The sequence below is a fragment of the Ptychodera flava genome, chromosome 20 (genome assembly GCF_041260155.1).
Source record: "Ptychodera flava strain L36383 chromosome 20, AS_Pfla_20210202, whole genome shotgun sequence".
In the NCBI taxonomy this organism is placed as follows: Eukaryota; Metazoa; Hemichordata; class Enteropneusta; family Ptychoderidae; genus Ptychodera; species Ptychodera flava.
In genome coordinates, this window is record NC_091947.1 from 3,838,199 (window position 1) to 3,863,378 (window position 25,180).

General features: G+C 37.9%; 1 protein-coding gene across 7 annotated transcripts; it reads right to left on the reverse strand.

The window, feature by feature from the left end:
* Positions 1-979: 979 nt before the first annotated feature.
* LOC139119785 (fibroblast growth factor receptor-like) lies at positions 980-24,358 on the reverse strand. 7 transcript variants are annotated; one of them, XM_070683673.1, is made up of 14 exons: positions 24,232-24,358; positions 18,422-18,597; positions 15,969-16,144; positions 14,712-14,835; positions 12,423-12,613; positions 11,717-11,800; positions 11,249-11,405; positions 10,192-10,461; positions 8,659-8,861; positions 7,961-8,084; positions 6,494-6,666; positions 5,274-5,363; positions 4,129-4,279; positions 980-3,101 (listed from the first exon to the last, which is right to left on the reverse strand). In XM_070683673.1, the coding sequence occupies exons 2-14, from the start codon at positions 18,525-18,527 to the stop codon at positions 2,491-2,493; spliced, it is 2,460 nt and encodes an 819-aa protein (XP_070539774.1). In that variant the 5' UTR covers positions 18,528-18,597; positions 24,232-24,358; the 3' UTR covers positions 980-2,490. The 7 variants fall into 7 exon arrangements, with proteins under 7 accessions (XP_070539774.1, XP_070539775.1, XP_070539779.1 ...); XM_070683674.1 differs by lacking the exon at positions 24,232-24,358 and adding an exon at positions 22,352-22,455; XM_070683678.1 differs by lacking the exon at positions 24,232-24,358 and adding an exon at positions 22,071-22,236.
* Between the last annotated feature and the right edge of the window lie 822 nt (positions 24,359-25,180).

The following is a 25,180-nucleotide window of genomic DNA, read 5'->3' on the forward strand; positions in this document are numbered from 1 at the left end:
GCGTTTTTTTATAGATCGACAGTTATTTAGGTGGACGTATGTGGAACGTTTTTCTTTTTTATTTCCTGTTATCAGGCCACTCTTTTCAGTTTAATTCTTCTGTTTATTTTTTTAGGCCTTAGCCTAATTACTAAATGCCATGAATTTTCTTTCTTGTTGATGGCGGATATGCCAGACATTTTAAAGAACCAGATACAGCTGTACTATTATAAGTTTTCTTTTTTCAAGCAAGTGCTATCTAGTCAAAAGCACTTAACAAGTAGCAAACTTACGATCAACAAAAATAGTGAAAGTCTAACGAACTCTGTTCGCTAACAATCGGTCACAATCACAAAACTCCCATGCATTGCGTGTAATATAGCTGAAGCCAATCTACGTATGGAAGCTTTAAAGGTTTTAAAAAGGAAACTTCTGTGTATGTGCAACATTCTTAATCCGTAAGATTTGCTGAGTTCTGTTTGAGTGTAACTGAATGTCAAATGAAGCATACTTTCGAATTTATTCCATTGGTTTTAGAGTTATGGTAATCAATGGACTTTGTGCCAACTTGGAAGAGATACATTTGTGACTCTCCGGGAAGAATGAAAAACAATATTGATCATTATGTTCACATCACTTTTATTTCATTTTTGCATTTAGGACCTACAGAAAAATCGAAGTAAAAACCTACCTTTTGCAGTCCACACAGTTTCTTTTTACTTTCTGTACCTTACCTGGTTTTCCTTGTAAAGTTAGTAATGTATACTATATGAATTCTCACATAACACCTGTACAGGATATCAAACAGCACAACCTGGCCGGAGACTGCGAGGACGGTGACAATTGCTACCCGATGAAGCCGATTCGGTGAGCGGCAAGCACCAAAGTCGTTAATTCACAACGCAAATCAGAAAGTACGGACCGCTAGTAGTCTTGGACATTTTGCATCACTCGGTTGCCACACAGATATAATTATCGCAAAATAAATCAACAAGCTCGGTTCTCAATTGAACGAATCTTTATTGAAATACTTTATTTCAAGTACAAATAAGCTTCGCAAGTATTTACAAAACAAAATGCAATCTCTCATTTTTTTCATTTTCTTTATATATCTCGAATCCAAAGCTTATTCTGTAAAAATATTTTTTTCCACCCAAAACACTTAAAATAAAATTCTCCAATGAAAGCTACAGTGAGATGATTATAGACAAATGTTGGCAGAAAATCTAATTTATCAATGCCCTAATTTACGCTTAATGCTTACACTGTTTCACGCAATGCCTAGAGGAATGCCTGTCTAATTTATTTATTTTAAGACCAACAGTCTTACACAATGACTAAGAACTGCAGATTCAAATGCTGCGGCTGTCTGCATGTAAACGTCTGTATGTGACGTACATGATGTATGTATATGTATGTATGTATGTATATGTATGTATGTATGTATGTATGTATGTATGTATGTATGTATGTATGTATGTATGTATGTATGTATGTATGTATGTATGTATGTATGTATGTATGTATGTATGTATATGTATGTATGTATGTATGTATGTATGTATGTATGTATGTATGTATGTATGTATGTATGTGTGTATGTATGTATATATGTATGTATGTATGTATGTATGTATGTATGTATGTGTGTGTGTGTATGTATGTATGTATGTACGTGCGTACGCTTGCATACATGCATCCATCTACTAGTATCTATGAATGTATCCATGTATGCACGTACCTGTATGTCTGTGTATGGTGTTATAGCTGTTGAGGTTATTTTATTTAGTGAGACTAATGATTTACGAGATAAGTCATGGTTGATGTGCACGCCATAAATCTGTCCTGTTTTAATTTCAAACAGCCGTGCGTGTTTGCAAACCGACAAATTAACACAGTCGCTGATATTCTAGTTGTGTTGGTTTACTAAAATCTTGTCTGATAACGGAGGGACATACCATGCAATTATGACGAACTTTCTGACTGTTTTTCTGCAGCTAAAGATTCGATTCTTTCAAAACTGTTAGATGAAAACATACCTTCATTTTCCCATAATATTACTGACTGTATACATTGGCCCCGAAGTTTTGACTGTAAGACGAATTTGAAGCTTAAGGAATGCTCAAAGTACAGTTTTATCGACATGGTACTTTATGTGTAATGGAGCTTTGAGCTGAGTCGTGCAGTAACGGATGATATGCATCAACATCAATCATAATTATTCGTGCAAGAAAAAATGTAAATAAATATATCCGGTGGGGACAAATAACACCTCCGATAAAATGATTGACGTATGTGTAAATGACAAAGACGCGGCAAGAAATACGTTGGTGAAAGTTCATTGAGGTAGACGGGAAATTTTGCAGCTTGTAGACTTTTACGGAATATCACCGAGTTGCTATTCATCTTCAAAGAGACGTGAAATAAAATAAACGCCTTCAAAGTAAATGACAAATATAATTTCATTTTAAAAAATGATAATACTGTATAGTAAAGTAACTTAAACGTTACTTAAAGGCTGCCTGCTGAATGTTCTGAAGCGGAGTCAGGATTCATCGGATCTTGTTCCGAATGTGAATCCGAAGTTACAGATTCTTCTTCAGCGCAGTCTGCCTCCCTTTCTGAGGGCGTGGCATCGGTGTCCTGGTGATGCCGCCCTCTTTCGTCCGTTTTACTGGAAATTACCTTTTCTTTTTTACAGTCGCTACTAGAATCTTCCTTTAATGCTTTGTTTGCATTTGCTAAGTCCACGTTTGTTTCTTGAACTTCATCATCTGGCATGGTGCTGACTTTTTCATATTTCATTTCGATATTTTCTTGCTTCTGTTGTGTCTTCTCTTTCTGTTTTTCTTCCATCGACTTCCCTTCACCGACACCATTCGACTTCACGAATTTCTTGTCGCCTGATCTTTTACGTCGGCAAATGCAGCAGCTGACAATGATGATAACGGCAAGGGTGATGACAATTCCTGCAACTGATCCAATAATAATGAAATTCGACATTTCCTTTTCCCTCTTTGTTTTGGGCGACTCTTGCGTCATTTCCGGTTCCATCGTCGTGTCTGATAACACTCCTTGAGTGATTGGTATTGTTGGTTCTGGAGTGTTTGGTATTGTTGGTCCTGAAATTGAATGAATAATGAAAGAGTTATACAATGGTAGAATTGATGAATTTGATATCCAATAGGCGTTAAAATCAGAACTAGTTTGCATAATTGCATGTTGTAGTTTGTTAAGAATTGTTTTTGACGAGAAAAGTAAGCTTGATTTGCACCAAGCTTCAATTTTGTGCGAACACCACATTCCTGCGATGATAAAAGAAAACACCAGAATGTACCATTGTGACCTTGCATAGCCACATTGTTACATGACCTTGCATAGCCACATTGTTACATGACCTTGCATAGCCACATTGTTACATGACCTTGCATAGCCACATTGTTACATGGCAAGAATTATTTAGTCTTTATATTCATATTTACCTTCTCTTATGTATCGAATTTTATGGACTCTTATTAGCTATAGTAATAAGTCAGTCACCTTGGACTTGAACGGACTTCAGTATGAATAGAGTTCAAGGAGTATCGGTGACAGTAGCTACCGATCACGCTGTGCAACCATGTGATTCAGCAAACTTTAATCTTACAAGAGATATCTTGCTTTAAATAGAAAGTATATCTAAAGGAACAATCGAGGACTGTTCCAAACCGGCTTGATTAAATACGAACCAATTTATATTCGATGTAATTGAAACCTTAACATTTGTATGGAAATATATTTCAATCTGTGGCCAGTGGACGACCATTTTAGTAAATCAGCACAATTAGATTGTAATTTCCCTCTTTTAAGGGAGAATTTTATGAGAAAGAGTAGAACACGATCCTGCTGGGCACGTTACTGTATGGTGAAATCAAGCCAATAAACCCTCCTCATACCAGTCTAACTCCTTGTGAGCCTCTGCTTTGTTGATCGCAAAGTACTCCACCGCATCATTTCCCCAAGTAGACGTAAGTATCAATATAATTACCCCAAAATAGTTTTACATGTTTTCGGTGCAAATGACTTCAAAACACCATATTAGATCTTAACAAACGCCATATTTGAACTTCACTAAGTGCAGGTGATGCCTGTGTATAATAGTTTACCCACCGTGAACTATTTGCAGCCATGCACTTTGATGGACGCTAAGATGACTACCATTGACAACCAAACAAGTGTACATTCCAGAGTCATCATCGCTGACGTCTTCTAAATACAGCTTTTCTTTGTCAGTTGGCATGTCAACACCGTCGACAGTTGCCTGCGAAGATTACCACAACACAAGCTAAGCATACAATATCTTTCTAAGTGGGCAAACTCTCTGTCTGGAGTAAAATGTAAGTACTTGGCAATTTCAAGTATTCAAAAATAGATAATAATGATATAACAGGTATTATACCATCAGAAAGCCCATGTAACCATCCATCGACCCTTTTAAAACATCGATGTCTTGCAGGCGAAAAATTAATCAAACTCAACAGAACCAACGAAATCACAGAGCCGCCAGTCTTCCTCTTTTCTCTTAATTTGTCCTTTCTTAAAGAGGACAGACGGGCTAAAAATTGAGCTCTACATCAACCTTGAAAAGGGTAAAACTAAGTAGAAAGATGGTTTACTATTTCCGTACAATAATTTAATCGAATGCACACTTTGTAATTTATTTGCAATTTTTCCGTTCGGAACAAAAGTATTGAAAAATGCATTTCAAGGAATTGCATAAGCTTGTCACTGTGATTGTTGACTTTCAAGGAAGAATTTGTGAAAACTACTTTCTATGACTTGCTGTAAGAATCGTAAGGACGACGTTGTAAGCTGGTTCAAAATCCAGAGACACGTTCGGTATAAACAACGTAGAGAGTTTGTGGGAATAATAATCTGACATCCCGGCGGGTCTTGGCAGACCAATAATTGGAAATTATTTCCAGATCTGGAAGGTCACTGTAGAATTTCACCCGCTGTGTCATATATTTATCTGACCAAGGCAGGCAGGCGAGAAGACAGTCAGTTCGTCTCCAAATGAAAGCCGGTAAAAGCTACCGATGTTCTAGTCGTTATACAAAGATTTCCCTCGGTATGGGGATTATATCCCTGCACAGAACAAGGAAAAATGCTTTCTCTTTATTGCTAGTGATAACAGTGATATGGAGGAGTGACGTCATGTTACATCAGTTCGCTTTAGTTGCATAACATCTTTACAAGGGAGCGAAAATTTTTATTACGTGGCCATGGGTATTTCAAGATGAAATATTGGTTACCTGTTCGATACACACTACCGGTGGAGACAGAGGAAACACCGTCCCTATGATAAGGTCACAGGTCAACTCAGGGTTGTTCAACCACTTATCCTGTATCAATATACAACATGATAGATTTTAAAGTTTTCATTATTTCATGACGTGCATTTGGTAGCAAGTTGATGATTGTAGACGATTTATGATGCCTGACTAACTGAATACGCATGAATAATCGAAGAAATCGTCATGTTTGACGCATCAATCTTAGATGTAATGAAAATTGATTATACTTGCCATAGGCATGTTCTTAAAAACTGATTGAATGGAAAGCTGTATCAATTTTAGGGACAATGTCACTACCCTTTCGTATTACATCGCCTGTTTTTGGTTTATTTTGTTACTGAAACATGTTAAACTATCAATCATCAGAGCTCCATTCAAACCTTGCGTACACACAAAACATACCGATAAGCTGATGTGATATCATTTCTGGTATGTACCATGAATTATATCATCAAAGATTTTTATACCAAGAAGCTGTGGGAGGTAGAAAGATGACTAACAATTTAGAATGTTTCATTAAGCAGAACAACATCACATGAAACAAAAATAACAGATACAATTTGAAATTATATCGACTTTATCCCATTTAATATTGTCTGCTTCATTCGAAAAAGGGACAATCAATTTTCTTCTGATTGTAAAGAAAACAGAAATGTCTCTGAAATATTCACGTGAAAATATATAAATATTTTTCACGGCAAGCCAAACAATAAGATAAATACACTGTGTAACACAGACAACACCGATAATATATTTATCACCGACTGAATAACCTCTTCGATGCGGCTGAACTAGAGTTGGCGGGACAATGAAATTATTTTTCAATCACTTGACGATGTAACAGTTTATAATGACCTCGACAAATTCACAACATTAAAGGGAGGCCGTGGTCGGAACTGCGCGTGTGCGACTTTCATGTTTACAAACAATGTATTTCATGCACTCTATACAGATGCATCATGTCAACATAGCTGCAACATTTAAATTGTACGATATTCATTGTTAACAACCATGTTTTAACTTTCGTCAGTCGCCAAAGTACTCCAGATACAGTGTTTACATCGGTCGTAGGGGTCCCTGGCAACCTTTGAGCAGAGTTCCTACGACCGCCTCCTTTTAATTATATTGTGCGACCGACGTGCCAAGTGGCTCCGTACAATTAGTATCAAACTGGTTACCTTTATTTTTTGAATGACCTCATCTTTGTCCATATTGCTGTCAGTCTCGATGTGTTTGAACCATTGAATTCTCGGTTGCAAGTTAGTTGCAATTACGTCACATTTGAAAGATACCGATGAACCAATCACAACTGTCTTATTCTTGGGAAAGCCAGGTTTAAGGATCACGGGTGCTGAAATGAGTGTTACATATGCACCATATAAAAATCAGAGAAATAAAAAATATAGTTTATTCAGCGTTGAGAATACTTGGAGCTATGTCATATTGATGTGAATTAATGAGTATTATACTCATTTCAAAATTGCTAATCCAGAGTGATCGTTTATAAATCATGTTCAGTCACACTTTTCCTGCTAAAATACCTTTGTTATTACAGACAAAATAAACACGTCGAACATAATCAATCACAAATAGGAATTGCGCCCTCCTTCCAAAGTGATTATTATGTCGACACTGAGTAATTCTCTGAGTATTTATGACTTGCAGAAGGTAAATAATCCTTTACGTAAGACTGTCATTGTCATATGTCAGTTGCAATTTAACATTTTCTCGGTGGTTTGGCTCACCAAGAAATGAGAAAGCAAGGTTGGTATAATCTTGATCGATGCGCATCGATAGTGAAAGACTTCACATTTGCTCAAACTTTCCTCGAGAACTTTCAACCATTCTCTTTCATAATCAAGATTAAATATTAAGGGTAATGCAAATGTTGATACCAGAGAAACGGAGCAATTTACCGATATTTGAAATTCATAATGACCGCCAACCCGTTGTTAACTCTAAGGAAAACATTTAAATTTTCGAGTTTCTAAAATAAGATCGTGAAAACTTTGTCTACTCCGAGAACTTCAAAATGAGCAATATAAATAGTAGATCAGAAAAGTAGTGTAAAAGTTTGAGAGTCCGAAAATGTGTCCTCCAGGCGTATTCTATCTAAATCATCGTCATTTGCTCTGAAATAACTGTATGTTATTGACTAACAAACTTTCAGTCGAAAAACTAACTGAACATTCAAGTGACAAACAGCATCTTTAACATTATTGATGGGATGACATCATATTCTCTTTATTCATGATTACAATAAACTTATCCTGAGATATTTGACATTTACAGCGTTATGCAAAATCGTTTTCGAAATGTACAACCTGAATAAAAAAGATATAAGCAGCTTTATTCCCTGTAAGTTTCATTCCTTACAACTCCCACAACTGTTGTACTTTTATCACTGCCATTCAGGTTTTGAACTTAATTTATTGATAACAATATACATGCTGTTACGCGTATTGTGCACTATATGCGCATGCCTATAAGTCCTTCAACGTTTCGTTTTATTTCCAGCTATGCAGGTCAAATTGATTCGACGGGACAAAGTCTTCTCTGAAAGCATCGGTCTCTCCCAAAAGCAAGCTGCGACAAGTAATACTGCTTAGCTGCGTGCTTTCATGCAAAGCGTTTGGACAACTTACGTTGAACTTGAAGCCGGTACGTGTAGTTGACCTGTCCATACGGATTACTCACTATGCATGTATACACGCCCTCGTCAGATTGTTTGATGTTTTCCAGGGCAAGGATCCCTTTTTTGTGACGTGTCTGTGAAAGTAAATGTAAACAACTAGGATAAGTTGGCAAAAAGATGACGCTTGAAATGTTGTCTTAAAGTAGAACGCACCTCGGGGACAGACATTCGGACTCTCAAACTTTTACAATTCTCTTCTGATATACCACATGTGGGGGTTCATTTTAAAGCTCTTGGTAAAAGAAAACTTTTTACCGGCTTAGTTTTTCAAAATTCGACAATTTTTACTTTTCTCTATAGAGTTACCACAGGGATGGCGGCCATTTTGAATTTCTAATATCGGTAAATCTTGGGTAATTTGTTTCTCTAGTACCAAAATTTGCACGGTGACCCCTTATTTTTATTCTTGATTTTGAAAGAGAATGATTGAAAGATTCATTGAGGAAAGTTAGAGCAAAAGTTTAAGTCTTTCACTTTCGAGGTGCATACTACCTTAATGCCTTGAATTAACAATAATGATAGACATTTAAAAAGTTTACGATGCCAAAACGACCATTCATTGAAAATCTTCAAAACACTTTGAACAGCACACTTCATTTAATCTGACTATTTATTGTAAACGTAACATATTTAAGTGTTTAAACTGACCTGGTCGGATATCATTTTCTCAGCGATGATTTCTTCATCATTTTTAAGCCATTTGACATCAGGTGTTGGACTTCCGTGTGCATTGCAACGAAACCTGACAGAACTGCCCATTGTTTTGCTAATATTCGGTGACATTTTTTCCGTGGCAGTGAAGGACGGTGGTTCAGGGTCAATTATTTCAAATTTGTCCGCTTGACCTCTGTCTATAGGAGAACAAAGAATGAAAGTACCTCTATGTGAACAAAGACCATTATTGAATTCAAGCAAAAATCAGCAAACTAATAAGAGTTTTTCTTGGAGTTCAACATTTTCTTCAATAATATGTACTTGTCATGGTATATAATTATTTAATTCCACAGCATATCTCGTAGTATCTAGAAGTGTAGGGAATATCTTCCAAGCATATCTTCATGACGTGTTCTCAAAGGTATTCGGTCACCTGTTTTTTAAAAATCAATCACAGATTTTACGCGGGTGGCCGCTTTTTAAAAAAGGGCGCCCCCACACGACTAGCCATGGTTTACTTATCATCGTCGTCTGCATGTTCTTTGACGTATCAAATATGGAGGCCCGACAGCTACAGGTGTTACGGGGTAGTACGCTAAGCCCCGCCCCCTTTATCATATATGGAATATGCAAGTTTACGGTGACCGTGTACCTTTAATACAAACGAAACTCGTACGTATTATCACTTTCAGTGACTGGAGACTGGGGACATCTCATTCTCTCGTCATAAAATCGGGAATTTTAAGTATTTATCAACTGTTTACAGCACATTCAAGCTACAGCTATCAATTTTTGTGCAAAATGTAGTGAACAAAAAACTGCGTCGTTAATTTCACGATTTTTACACTCCAATCGGTCATCAATACAACACCAGAAAGCAATTTATACATGATCTTGGTATTTCAAAGATAATACATATGCCAGGACAGTTTACCATCAAGTTTACAGGTGCAAAGCTATGCCATAACATTCCGCAAAATATCAGAAAATTGATAGCTTGTAGAAGCCACTTAAAACGGGGTTCAAAGCTGTATTTATAGAAATAAAATATTTGAATGTACACAAACTGTTTATTTGCAAGGAGAATTAGCCCTTTTTGTATGACTTTTCAATGTCTAGTCATGAGTGTAGAAGTCGGACTAGTAGTTGTTTTCAAATAATTATTTTCCAGCTCCATTTTTATCATGTAATGTAACCTTTGTTTATACGGAAATCATTATTATCATTCATCAAATTGCTACTAAAGAGCGTTATCTCATTGATCACAATTTGATTAGCATCTTGTACATGTATATGCGATGTCCCTCGATTTCGTTCCTCCGTCTCAGTCTGTGATCCATCAGGACCAGTGGGCAGATAAACTGAAGAAATGGTTTCTAGGAATATAGGAGCTTACATGATCTCGGCATTGCATATGGAAAAATATTCTAATAGCAGGTTCAAAAGTCTGGTGAAATTAAGCAAAACACAAATATAAATATGCGAGGACGGCATTCTTTCAAAGCATGAAGTAAAATTGAACTTTACCGTATACAGTGAGGGTAAAATTTCCTTGTATTTGACCGTGTTCATTGGACACCGTACATGTGTATGTTCCATTGTCTGTATGTTTTGCATTCAGTATTCTTAAACCCTGTCTGGTTGGTAGGTACTGATTGTTGTTCATGATTGGTTTTCCGTCTTTAAGCCAGGCGATACTGGGCCGTGGGCTTCCTTTGACTGGACATTTGACACGAACGTCTTCGCCGACGGTAGCCGAGATGTTCCGTTGTAATTCCTCCGTAAAGAGAGGGGCAACTACACGTAAATATAGTATACATGTTAATGGATTTAATTCTGAGTTCCATATCAGAGGCGCTGTAACGTTTAAAGGGACAAAGTCGGCCATTTTTCATGAATTTTGTTTGATGCGAGATACTACTTATATTGTTTGACATGCCGAAAGATACTTAATGAATGGGTGACCATGAATAAGCTTATATTCGACTCCGGTTTTAGACACGATAAACGAAACCATCACGAGAATAAATTAATGGTCATGACCATTAATTCATATAATATATTCATAACTTAATATATTCATAACTTCAGTCGTAACAATGGTCTGCAATGACTTGCTTGACCGTTTTACGATACAAATCAGTGGTTAAAACGAAGGGAAATGTAATCAAACATTTCAGCGTACAATAGCCAAAAGAATTATCAAGTAAGTTTTAGAATGTGGTCAGAATTACTCACTAAGCATGTCGCCGAAATAAGGGAGTATGCGTCTCAAATTGAAATACTTTAACTTTTGCTCGAATTTACCTCAATGAAACTTCCGGTCATTAGCTTTCAAAATAAGAAAACGAATGGGGCTCACCTTGCACATTTTGGTACTATGGAAAAAATACCTTAAATTTAGCAATATTTGAAATTCAAATTCGACAACATCCATGTATTAACTCTATTCGTCTAAACAAACTTTCGATTGTCATAAAAATGAGACTCTTTAACATGGAACCCACAAGTGGTAGATCAGGGCAGGATTGTAAAAAATCACAGTTCAAAAGTCCGTCTCCGAGCTACCTCAAGGAACACTTACGTGGTACTTTCTTAACTTTAAGCGTTGCACTTTGGTAAGCAATGCCGATAGCGTTGCCTGCCAAACAAGTATATTTTCCACTATCCTCTACAGATACGTTGAACAGTACAAGTCTTTCGCGACCGTACAACCTATTTTCATCTTCGGTGAAGTCAAGCTGTAAATGATAACACAGAAATGTAGGATTACATTTACAAACTTAGTCCCAAGAAGGAAATACCGTATGTTTACAACTCTATTTCTCATCTGGTCTTATGGCGTCACAATTTTCGATCTGTCTAATGGCATGTTTCACATAAACTCATTCATTGACCTTTGCATATGGCTGCATTTCTACTTCATATCCTTTTAGTCATAAACAATTCGCTCCAAAAAACTTGCTGAATGTAAAATCACGTGCATAAATGTCTGTTTTCTATCACACAACACTTAACGTTTTGATTAAATATATTATTATTAGGACGATACCTCAATACATTCGAAAGGTGGTTTTTCAAAGATACGTTTAACCATCAAATCACAGGGTAACTCTGGATGCAAGGGCCACTCCGCCTGAAAATAAAGATAAATAGCAGATATTGATAGGTAATAATTCTTTGAAATTTTCCTTTTTCATGAAAAGAAGCACTGAAAATTTACTGAAATGCTCGATGGACAACATCCCGTAATATTACAAAGTACTTGTAGCATTGTGACGTCAGTGAGACATGGAATGACAGATACATTAAGGTTCTATTAGCTGTAGTTTTTGACGTACTGTTCTCTTTGTATCATTGTTTTTGTTGTAGTCTCAAAATCATTAAAAATGCCTAAAATAAATATTTTTCAAAACAGCCTGCAGTGTGTAGAGTGTTCGGTTTCATTGTTGACAATTGGATTTCAGTCCCGACAGGAATTCGAATTGTCAACGATAACCATGCATGTCATACGCGTCAGTGCATTGTCTTTGCAAAGCCACTTCAACATAATTAGGCAGGAGATAAAAGAGAAACTGTTTTTGTTTTCTGGAACAAAAACAGTGAAAAAATCATCATAAATTAAAATCATTTGTAATTACTTCACTCAATGCATGACGGAACTTTATTTTTATGTATATTTCTTTATCTCAATACCGCTTTGAGATTTTTGTCGTCACTGTATTCGATTAGCAGACATGTCATCATGCTTCACACACCTTTACCGTCTCAAACGGATCGTCCACGATGGAAAAGTGTTCCTTAGTAACTTGTCTGACCCACTGCAAGTGAGGTACCAAATCGTTGCGAGTCACTACCACTTGACACCTCATAATGACGTCACTTCCGACATATACTGTTTTGTCTTGGGGGAATCCGGCGTTAAGTTTAGGGGGATCAAGTTTCCTTGCTGTAGGCCACAGATGATAGAAAATAATTAAAGGAAAATTCAACTCAAATCCATACAGGGTTTATCCCCGTTTCGCTTAAGGTACAATGCGCCTCGGGGACAGATATTCTGACTCTGAAATTTCTACAATTATTTTCTGATCTAACACTTATGGGGGCACATTTTAAAGATCTTGGTTTAGTTTTTCGAAAATCCAAAATTGTACTCCCCCCATAGAATTAACAAAGGCATGGCGGTCATTTTGAATTTCAAATGTCGCAAAATGTTGGTTTGTTTCGCTAGTTCCAAACTTTGCAGGTGACCCCTGATTTTTATTGTTAATTTGGTAAGAGAATGGTTGAAAGTTTTCATTTAGGAAAGTTTGAGCAAAAGTTAAGTATTTCACTTTCGAGGCGCATACTACCTTAAGAGCAACATGTATGAATATGAAGAGATGGCGACATTTGTTTATTTTTTGCTGTTCTCGTAAGCAAGGCGACTATCAGCTAACCAGAACATAACAACAAAGAACAATCGAAGATGGAAATGTGGCTATCTCTACTCCTAATTTTAATAAGATAAAAAAAATAGACATACACAAACAAACAAAAGTTATTCTACAGTGACAAAATGACAAGCTTGCGATATACCGCAATAAAAGGAAGACCATTTTATGGAATAAATCAGAATAAAGCTGTCACATAGCAGCTGATGACGTATCATGGCGGTAAATTCAGATTCAACTCACAGACAGGAGAAATCAAAGATGTAATCAGTCATTGATCGATTTGAAAATTTCGGGCTTTAAAGAGGCACTCCCACTTTGTAACATTTTTAAAACACTTTTTATAATGCCAACGGTCGATATTTGACGTGGCGACTCTGCGCGGATCGCGAGATATCGATAAAAACATGTCATTTCCCGAGCGTATTTTTCACATCCCGAAGTTTTACGATCGTTTCTGGTTATAACCCGAAATCCCCCGAAAGTGTGTTTTTGTGCTGATTGACGATATTCTAAGGAGTCCAAAAACGTTCGAATGACGCAATTAATTTACCTCCTACTGCGATGACTTTATATACATCATTATCAATGCCTTTACCTCTGGTAATTATTTTTTAAAACTTCTCCTTAGTTTTTGTCGTTTTCATTATTCTCAATCAGTTGTATTAAATTTTTAAACAATACCACATAGATATCAGTTTTTACGAGTAAAATATTAGTTGCCTCTGATGACTACATTTTGTCGTCTGCCACACAGTTACGCGTGGTTCGATACATAGCGGCCGCCGCGTGTGGTATGTGCTCATACCACGCGGCGGCCACTATGCATACTATGTATCAACCGCACCTATCTATGCTAGTCACCTATCGAATTCTGGTGGAATCAGCAAACTTTGTTTTTCGGGTTTTTTTGCCGAGTCAGTAGGACTCGGCTTTCTCCCATGGGACATGACCGCTCACCGACGCGAGTGGTACTGCTGTGGCGTACAGCAGCGTCAGCGTAGACTCGTACTCCATAGCTTAGTTGACAATGGCCCCAGTGCCGAACGTTCTATGTTCGGAAGCTGAATTCAGGTGGGCCACCAGAATTCAAACTTTAACTTTTTTAAGGACATGTTTTTATCGATATCTCGCGATCCGCGCGCAGTCGTCATGTCAAATATCGACCGTTGGCATTAAAAAAATGTGTTTTAAAAATGTTACCAAGTGGGAGTGCCACTTTAAAACATATAGCGATGAACACGTCACAAAATACATCCATGAAAATTGATCCGTGGGCCATAGTTATAACTTTCCGTATATGCAGTTTTTTATTTCATAATCTAGTCTGTGATTTATTAGCCTTCCTACAGTATTTTGGAAGTATTTGCCATGCCATCATAACATTTTAATTGTTCATACTATGCAACGTCATGATTGACAACTGAATTTTTGTCAAGACTAAATATATATGTACATTCTGTATCGACAAACTTAAGAATAGGCTTTCCAACATGAGTTAGCGAGTAGGACAGCAAGCACATTACATATACAACAAAATACTGGAAAGTGATGACAATTTACGGCAATGGAGCTTTGAACTTATGCTCCATAGCCTCTCTCTGAGATACTCACGGATTACGTCAAGTTCGTAGGTTGCATTGATTGAGCCGTGACTATTTGCAATGACGCATGTGTAGAAACCTTTGTCCGATTCTGTCAAATCTTGTAAGATAAGAGTCCATCGTTTCATTTTTACCTAATAAAAATGATCGATTAGAAAGAGAATTCGATTACTTCAAGAGTTGACAGTACAGCCCGCCATCTACGGCCATTGTCCTATCGCAACCTGCCAACCACCTGTTGATGTACATCTCATATCAACCTTAGACATTAGAGAAACTGTCTATGTATCAACAAACAAACGTTACTGTTTTTTGTAGATCTCAATGTAAATTAAGTATTGATCGTACAGTTGATGGTTTATAGAATCGTATTTGTTTAATTAGAAGTTTGGTCTAAATAATATTTACCGAGGGAGAACTGAAGGACTTAACAAGAAGAGAGAGATGGTTAAGATCTTACTATCAGTAGTTGTCATTGCATGACATCGACTCACAAGAAGGGTCAAATAACATCAACGGTTGAATTAACCGTCGTTTTATGTCCTTCTTTCAACTGGAGACATTTTGTTTTCACACTGAGCTAGGTTTGAAGATACAAAACTGAGGTGTCAATTCGGTTAACGAACCGCAGAAACATTAATAGGGGTCAGTTTTGGATCGATCTGACAGCAAACAGGTCTCTGACCGATAAGCATAAAAATCATCATGTTGTGCTCAGAAACATATGATATTCTACATTCAGACACTTTTTATTTCATGACAGCTAGTAAAGGTCTTTCCGCTGTAGATCCATTTTAATGGTCGTACTTATTAATTCTGAAGTTCTCGAGGAGATGCATGCAAACACGAGGAGACACAATTACTGCGGTAAAATAGACAAACCAAAAATGAGCTCATTTAAAATGCGCCACCGTCGGTGAAACTTGCCATGAATATTTCATCGACGTTTCTCTAAGCATACGTTGAATATGAAGAGTATAAATGCCGTGAAGCATTGCAAGATTTCCCGTCAAATATTCAAAGTGAGAAAGCTATCGCTAGTTTCTTACTAAGAGGATTATTTCTTATTTTGTTTTATTCTATTTATTATTTCTAATCTTTATTTTGTTCTTGTTTGTTATTTCCATTGATCACGCGTCATTTAGAATTTCACACACGTCTTGTACGCAAGAGCTAGATGTTTCATTTACATGCAGACCGTCATATTAACGAGAAGCAGTGCCCTAATGCAGAACATACCAGTTACATTCCTTCCATGCTGTCTTACCTTATTGTAATTGACATTCCTGCTGTCCAGCGGTCTCTTGTTTTTCAACCATTCTATGTCAGGAGTTGGTGACCCCGCAGCATGACAATGAAACCGAACTGAGGTATTTTCACCGGCCGGCTCTGCTACGAACCGTCTCAGCATCTTTTGCGGAGATGTGAAATATGGTTTCCCTTCTGAAATACAGAAAACGGAGATTTTACGCCTTAAAATACTTACCATAGATAAAATCACTCTAATCGAGCTTTATAATGCGACAGTGGCGACATTCTGACGATATGATCATTCTGTAGTCATCTTATATGTACATAATATGACACTCCAGAGAATACGAGAGTCGAATGACTGATCTTGAAGTAGCACTCGATAATTTGAATTTTTCGATTGTTTCATTTCATACCAATTTGACCAAAATACCTGAAAGAGTATGTCATTCCGAAAAAAGAAACAATATCACAGGTAAAAAATCTCCTTCGCATTAATAAGCTTAAGTCATTCATATAAATAATTGTGCACTCTCGTTCTTTCGGCTTCCATTATTAGTCTGAACACTTTTAGTCACGGTATTTTGAAAAAAAGCGTTTTGCAAAGACTTAAATCGAAAAGACGTCCAATGTTCTTTGCAAGGCTTGCAGACCTTCAAGGTTGAATTAGGCCAAGAAAATAAAATGTGTTTCCGGTAACCCGACCTCCCCTTGATCAAACACCCGACCCTAAACATTTTTCTCCCTTTGAAAGTAAGTCCAGTGCGATTATGAAAACTTGAAAATCAGCAGCAATTGCAATCATATCGCCCAATCGCTATTCCGAAAACCTGTGTTCATATGTTTGAGCATGGATGTGCGTTGGAAGGACTGAAGTTGATGAGAATATTTGACACCCTTCCGTCATTGTAATCATTTCATCTGACTTATTTGATCTTATCATGTCTAAATTTCAACCTGTGCGTAATGTGGTCTACTAATATATTGTATCTTGGCGTTCAGGACACTGTATTTTTTTTTATACCAGTGCATATTGCCATTTCAAACTAGAAAATGGCAACCCAATGTAGAAATACGCAGAATACGATCTTGTGGCGTCCCTTCCGGATCAGTCACTGACCTTAATTTTGCAATGATTATGGAAAAGGCCAGCGGGGTAAACGTAAGTGGCACTGCCTTCGCCACAATGACTATCTGTAATTCCCCTGAAGGGAACGCCACTAAGTAGTATTTCTCCTTGGAGAGTGTTTCCTCGTAGTGTGAAAATCAAACGTGAGCTACTAGAAGGTAGATTCGGTATGACCTTGACTCGAGTCTATGTAGGCTTGGCGTAACGTGGCCACTACATGCTGATGTTTGGATTTCGGAAACTTTGAATGATCTACTAGTCGTATCATATTGTATCAGTTGTCCGAAAACTCATGCATTTCTTGAAACCAAATCTTACTCTTGTTTTATATCAAAGATACAATGAAATAATAGAACATCGAAGATCAATGTGAAACGTTAAGTTACAATCTAAATGCATTGATAAATAAGAGGTTTTGTCAAAAAAAGAATAAAAATAAAAAAACTAATTTAGTTTGCTCAAACAATACACGACTTGACAACTTCTGTGAAGTCATGATGAAGAACTTTGGACCATTGGCTGTTGTTGCACCCTGAACGGATACAAGTTGGAAAATACATCATCTCTTTAGAGAGATGCAACAGTTTAGTCTGGTCTGATTCAAGGATAGAAGACTTCAAAAAGAAAATCGGAACGAATGTGTATGACTGACACTGTGACGATCTAAACTATGACAGAGAGTATACAGACACACTTTGGAAATCAGTACGTAAAGAAACCGTGAGGAAAACACAACTAAGCAAAACAAAACAAAACAACACAAAAATTGTTTTGAGCCATATCTGTGGCTGGTCATGATAAACTGCAAGTGCGCAACAAATGATACTTTCCAATATTGGAACAAAGCATATCAGGTGGCGAATTTTACTCATTTCTTTTTTTTTTCAAAATGAAAAATGGTAAAAAAGTAAACAATTCCTACCTATCTATCCTATACCAGAAGAGCATGTTACCGGGAAGACACGTATTATTATGTTGGCCTTCCACATATGGCTTGTATTGCCAGTGACGGAGACCGAGGTAATAAAATTGAACATGAATTACTGAATATATGAATTATTAAAAGTATTACATCATGTTACGCATTCGCTGTTTGTGCGACGTCAGTCTGTTTTTGAAAGCCATCTTTTATCTCCGACATTAAAGATGATTCCATAAAATCATTGGAGGTCTGATACATACGATGGGTTCTTTGACATCACAAATGTTGTGGCATTGAAATTATAAATGATAATCAAAAACATGCGTAAGGGGTTACTTTGTTGTTAGGACAATCTGAAGGCTAGTTGATGATCAGCATTGAGTGGGTGTCCTATTTCAGATGGGATAAATTCACATACCTTTCTTCTCACCGACGTCTCTCTTTGAAGGAGCACTGAGGCAGTCATAGGTTAGCATTAGTACGGTTCCTAATAGAATGAAAGTAGTGCCTTTGCAAGTCTTCATTGTCTCTCACAGGCGGGGCGTCTCGTGTCACTGATTGAAACAATTTCTGAGATCCAATCTGATGGGCATGCTAGACGATAGAAATAATTATAACATAATGAATTTGTTGCGCAACAAAATTTAAATATGAAATTATATGCCATATGGCATGATGTGTGAATTTTGCCACTACAATGCACAGCATGCAGAATGTAGGTTTCAGGGCGATTATTGTATGGAAGGCCATGGTACTGTGCGTTGATAACAATGTAACTCGATGCGTGGGAGGGGGGGGTGTGAATGCTCACTGCCAATAACTGTGTACCTAAACAATGTCAGGTCAAGTGTTCAAATGCAATCGATATCTCATGAGGAGAGGGGGCTTGGTCATTAAGATAACTTGGCCGTTAGACTTCATATCACGTGAAATAGTACTAGTGCATTGATTGAGTTACTGATAGAACGAGTGCCTTACTGAGTGTACTAACCGGTATTTGGGTCGAGTGTAACTTGGCCATTAAACAGATACTAGTATGTCCAGGGTATTGTCTGGTTACCTGGTCTGTTCCCGGATCGCTCATTTTACCCTTGCCCTGATAAACTTGAGTGAACTTTTGAGTTCACTCAACGAGCTGGTGTAGAAACCCGCTGCCTCAATAAACAGAATATTTCTCTCACCTTCCGCGCACGTTTTCTGCACTTGTTTGCTGAGGTCTGTGCTTGCATACAGGTGAAAGTGTATTCCGACTGTAATAGAGTGTGAATGCCCTGCGGGGCTTTTCCCAGACCTAGTGGCAAGCCCAAACGACCTCAACGCATGACACGCCAGCAGTTTGTCATTCAGGTTAAAACGTCGCGGGAAAGGTTCAACTTGGAGTAATATAAATGATGTGCTTTTACAACACGCTCCCGCAACGGACTGGAATGTTCTCAGCTCTCCGATAATGGCGCAGTGACATCAAGAACTTATCCGTATACCAACAAGATCATTTCTCATGTACTTTCCAGCGATCATACACAATGGGGACAAATAACCTCTTTGTAACTCGTTGCAACGGTATTGCAATTGTTTGCAGCAAAAATGTATTGTTGTCTCAGGTGCGTTGATAGCCTGTCATCACTGGTAGGTTTGGGGGCGGATGAATGACAGGATTTGACCCAAACGGGTTGGAAAGATTCCCTTTGTGAAGACTAGTTTATCGTTGGAGAAAGTTGGCTCGTTACACTGCTTCGACGCGTCGACTAGATCCCTGAATCATCAGTATATTTTACTCTGAAATTCCATAATACCATTATAGAGCCTGGTATTATAAAAGATATATACGATTCTACCCTGCATGTCAACGAGCTTCTGTTCATATTTCCACGAGGTAACGATGCATCTGTCAGTGACGTATAGTATAAAGAGCCACGCCAAACAGGGGTCCATTTATCAAAATAAGTGAAAGCGAACTGCTAAAGTCTTTTGCTTTTATGCTAACCACATACTTGGACAATTACTAATGTCGTGAACGTGTTGTATTCTTGGCGGTCTATTCTTTAGAAACCTGAAGCTTGTGAGGGATATAGCCTGTTACCTATGTGTTTAACAGTCTTGAAAATATTTCTCCATTTCACGGCGTATAATTCTATTAACTTTGTAACGAATAATCGATAGACTGCGTCCATCCTTCAACGTTGGCGGTCGGTGTGCCAGGACTTAAATGTGTGAAGTCCGATAATATCCATTGTGCTGTAGACAATAATAATTACTTTTGTAAAGGGTACACACTTAGTGAAACGTTTGTCTTTTCGCCAGAATAAATATCGACCATCATAGACTCGGAGTTACTGAAGTGAATGAAGAGGTTTATTGATTTGATTTGTGGCTGGGGAGGTAGGCCTAAAGAAGATATCCTGAGAGACTCGAGTTTCGCTCGTCTACCCGTGCTACAGGGGAAAAATATAAGTACTTTGTGGAGGTATGTATTGCTGTGATGGTGACGCAAAAAAATACTTCTTTAGTTTGATTGAATCGGTGAAGATTCAGTATTTGCCTCCAGCGAACCAACTCGACTTGTATGTGCTGTCAGGTGATGCACAATGAGGGCGCTGGCCTGCCTGGTCCCCAGCGACGCGTTAAATGGGTTATAATAGCAAAATTTCGAGAACGGACACGCCGCAGCGCTGACATTAGCATCGTCAAGTGAAATCAACAAGAGTAAAAACAATAGGCGTCGTAGAATGATGACGTCATGCATCGAGCAAACTAAGGAACTGAGAATTTGCAACAGTGAATCGAACTTCCACAGGTGAACGACTTGTAAACCACGTAAGAATAACTTACAGAAATTCTAGTGGTGAGAACCTCTCGAGATCTGCACTGTGTAACTGTCCAACACCTAGAAATTAATGATCCTTATCGCTGGCTAACAGTGAATTCAAGGATTAACACACACAACCATTGCAAATACCAGTAAAATACAGACACCAATCTTTGGAAAAGCTTACGTAGTTTCCCAAAATAGCAACGCTTTATGACTGGCAACTCATTGCCGACACTTACTTGAGGTGAGTCGCTACAATGACCGCAAGACGGCAGTCTCCGTTTCGTGTTCTGCCTTACACTGAATTCAAGGACACTCGAAAATCAACTCCGCTTGTATGCAAAGTCCAGTTTACAGTCACATGACTAGCCACGGTAGCCAGGGTTAGACTTTTTAGATTGTTGACGACAGCTAGCTCCACTTATGAATCGAAGCGACGAGAGGAAGCCATTCTCAGATGTTGTGAGTTGAGGCCAGTCTGTATACTCTCATTTATACTATGACTGTTATCCTAGCCGCCAGGCATTCCCACTGTTTTTTTCTGCTATTATCTCCATTGTTGTCCATATACGTAGACCCAGGTCGTCTCTCACAAGTTTACCTTGCTCTGCCTAGCAATCGAAAACTCGCTTATTCATCCATCGACCGATTTAATTGCACCCCAGTCCACAGATACATGTTGGCAACAAAAGGAGCTAGGAAAATAGGAAGGTGAAACAGTCTCTGGTCGCACTGTCAACGGTTGTAGATACCAACCACCGGTACAAAATAAACGTTCAGCTATTGTCTTCAACGTCTTGAGACGTCTTAAATGACATTTGCGACCGATCTTTCAACCCTCTAAATGTCTTGCAAACTAAAAATAGTTTGTGACTAGAGTCACATACCAACAACTTTTCACGTACGAACATGCCCTATTTGCTTAACAAAACTTTAACAACCACCTAGAAATGAATTATAAATTTAAATTCACAAGTTAGAAAAGGGATAAAGCCGCTGCCGTTACAGCGGGAATAATTATTCTCAAACGATTCTGAACAGCCCCTCATACTTAGACCGTTGTCCCAACATGGTCAGTCTGGCTCATTTGCCGCACTACTTACCATCAAATACGATGCTGCAAAGGAAACGCCAATAACAGTCTACATATCATGTATACAATTACTACGAAAACAATTCTGTAGACAACACTCGAGATACGAGCGATAACACTGTTAAACTTTAAGAGAGGGGGGAGAATCAAACAATGCCATCTTACCGTCAGAACTTTGGTTGTGACAGGCGTGTTGACATTGGGGAAGTTGAACAAGAAATAATCTGAAAGTGCTCTACGTGCAACTTGCAAAGTACAGTATAACGTTTTCATTGGCCCGTTTGGAACAACAGCAATGGCAGCAGACTTGTTGAATGGCCAGTTTGTTGTGCAAATTGTATGGATATTATCATGGCTATGTTTTTTATCTCTGCGGTATCACGTGTGTTTTGAACGGAGAAGGCAGCTGCACGGCCGATGGTTTTTTTTTGCTGCATAGTAAATACCTGCATTGATGCAACAAACCCGTTGTCTTCCTTCGCTATGCATTACGTCACCAGTACTACTTAGGGTTTTCCTATCACAGACTGCATATCAAGGGAGTGAGGGACTCCGCTCACGCAACAGGAGAACAACGGTACGACGTTTGCAAAGTGCAAGAGGTGATACCACTATTTCATTATCTAACTGATGAAGGTTGATGAATTGCCAGGACAGGCGGTCCGCTTTCAGCTGTTGTGGGCAGTCCTTTTTCTACTGAGTGGTTACCAGTACTTTGTATTGTTCACAGCAATCGTATAATTTCACACACAAGTTCAAAAATAGCTCCAGGAATACACTTAAACTTCCACTGATCCATAATCCAATACTCAGTTTATTTTCTGCTCCAAATCAGTGTCTATTCAGTTGCAGTACAAAGGCGTGACTGTTGTGTAACTGTCATAAGACACAATGAACAGACATTGGGTGTGATTATGGCCAAAATCAAATATTTCATGTCAACTGTAACCTGTTGATACCTAACAAATATATTTCTTAAAATTTTGCATTTTTCGAAATAAAATAAAATACCACATTCCTGAATTAGAAGCTTTAAAAGTCGTCATAGTTTTGTTTGGTTATCATAAAATTTCTGATGAAATTCAAACAACTTGAACGAAACAGGATAGTACACTTCAGTTTTTGGCTTTTGCAGCCAGGAGAAAAACTAAGATTTGTGAAATTCTATATTCTCTTTATAAATTATCCATGTCATGGAAATTAAGTTGAAACAATACAGCGATTGAAAACGGGTGAACGAGCTTTTTGAACTCCTTGAAACCACGTGACTAAAAGTGACACATTGGAGATTCGAAACAAACATTCTAACAAGAAGACTGACAAGCTTCCCAACATCTAAAGTCGTTAGCATCCTCCAATTCGAAATTCTTTGTTAGAAAAAGTCAAGTTTTGTCATGCATGCAAACTGACCTTGCACAGTAAATTTGACAATCACTAATTAAATTTTGATTAGATTATGGTCTTCCACGTTTCTGTGTCGATGCATTCTACATGAACTCCTCAAATCACTTAGAAGACAGGAGAACACATACACGGCACATGTCTGCCACGCGCTACAGGATCATCGTAAAAGTTAGCACACGTGTCGTGCGTACTACTTTCATTTGGAGTCAATTCAACAGCTATTGCTAATATTGGACAATCGTATCTCTGGACAAACGTCAAAGTCGAGCATGTTCAGTCCTGTCAGGGCTTCATCCCTTCAAAAGAGTCCTAATGGCTTCGCCCCTGCAGTATTTGCAGACTATGTAGCAGATCGTTGACAAACATGGGCACTGACCGATTTACTCGAACTGGCGTACTTTCGTGCACTTTTTAAAACTGCGATCCACGGCATGAATTAACTAAAGAGGTGGTTCAGCCGAGATTAGCCGACGTAATTTTGTCTGGATGACGAGAGAAGAATGGTAATCATAAAAATGCAAGGGTGGTCCAAATCTGTGTACCCCGTATCGATGGAACGGTTAAATCCTATTCAAATGTTAACAATAGATTGTTTCCACAAAGAAATGAAAAAATGCGAAGCTTGAATTCCAAGGCTTCTAAACGCTATTGTCATACATTGTATTGTAGAATATTCCATTAACTGACAGGGGAGTACCACGCTTTTATGTACAGTCTTGTATATTTTCAGTCAATCGTAACTTGCTCGCTCCCCATTCAGTATGTTGGCATGTATAGCAACCGCTGAAAAAGTTGTCGTATTTTACGTTGGTCATACAAAATGAACTCACCGCGTATCGTAATAGCGCAACTACAAAACGTGCAACACAAATATTGAACGTTCTTGTGAAAGTGTGATAAATGTTTATGAGCTTTCACTTACCTCAATCAAAGCATTAATATGAGTAGAACGGGTTTTCGCCGAAATCTAACGAGGGAAAGCGAGAAGAGACGAGAGGGGCGTAAAGCAGAGACTGCGAACCTGCGATAAGGTATTGTCTATTTTAATGCCATTTCAATGGCTTGATTATTCATAAGTCCGACGTGTATAGACAACCAAACGGGCGTGTGTAGGCCGAGATTCACTCAACAAAGGATAATACAAACATTACAATGCAAGTTTAGCGGCGTGAGTCAAAGACGGCCGAACCCTCTGGATGATACAACCGCCTCTGTAGATCTCGTAAGGCAAAACCGCGTCGGTAAAGTGTGTGCAAGAAAGCTGTCCTCTGTAAGAAAATATTTACAGAGGTTTGCAAATATATCAAGTATCCAAACAATTACTCAATGTTTAAAATTACGTAATTAAACAATATTGATAAAAATCGACATGGAATTCTTAGATAGGCCCCCTCGCGAGAATTCGGTCTGTTTTCACAGTCATGTATGATCGATTTGAGAATAATATAAGTAGCGGAAATTAGAAATATTAAAGATCTTTGAATTTCATAAAACAGCTTCCATTTGTTACTGTTCCGCATTTCAATGTTTATTTTTGTTATTGTATTTTGTTTTGTTTTGCTTTATTATCTACTTTAAATGAACTATGAATTATTCTTATCATTACTCATCTTGTCTCTGACATATTCTGAAGACATTCCTGCTTTCCGTTAATGAGCAAAAACATCCAATATTTAGCTTTTGGAAAATGCGCAATTTGTAGTAAAATCAGATTTGCAGATGACGAGTACTTCCACTATTTTATCGATAGACCCCTGGCGGCAATTTGGCACGATCCTTTGAATGACGTAACTCAAACGAAATGTTTTAAGTCTTCAAAACGGTTGCGTGGGCGAGAGAGTGAAAGCGATTTCAGTTTTTGTGAAATCCAT

Excerpts from the sequence above, each read along its gene's own strand:
- LOC139119785 (XM_070683673.1), bottom strand. The coding sequence starts at position 18,527 with ATGAAGACTTGCAAAGGCACTACTTTCATTCTATTAGGAACCGTACTA. Across the intron at positions 14,836-15,968 it reads GGAATGTCAATTACAATAAG|GTAAAAATGAAACGATGGAC; the intron begins GTAAGACAGCAT and ends CATTTTTATTAG. Across the intron at positions 8,862-10,191 it reads TTTTACCCTCACTGTATACG|ACAGAGGTCAAGCGGACAAA; the intron begins GTAAAGTTCAAT and ends GTTCTCCTATAG.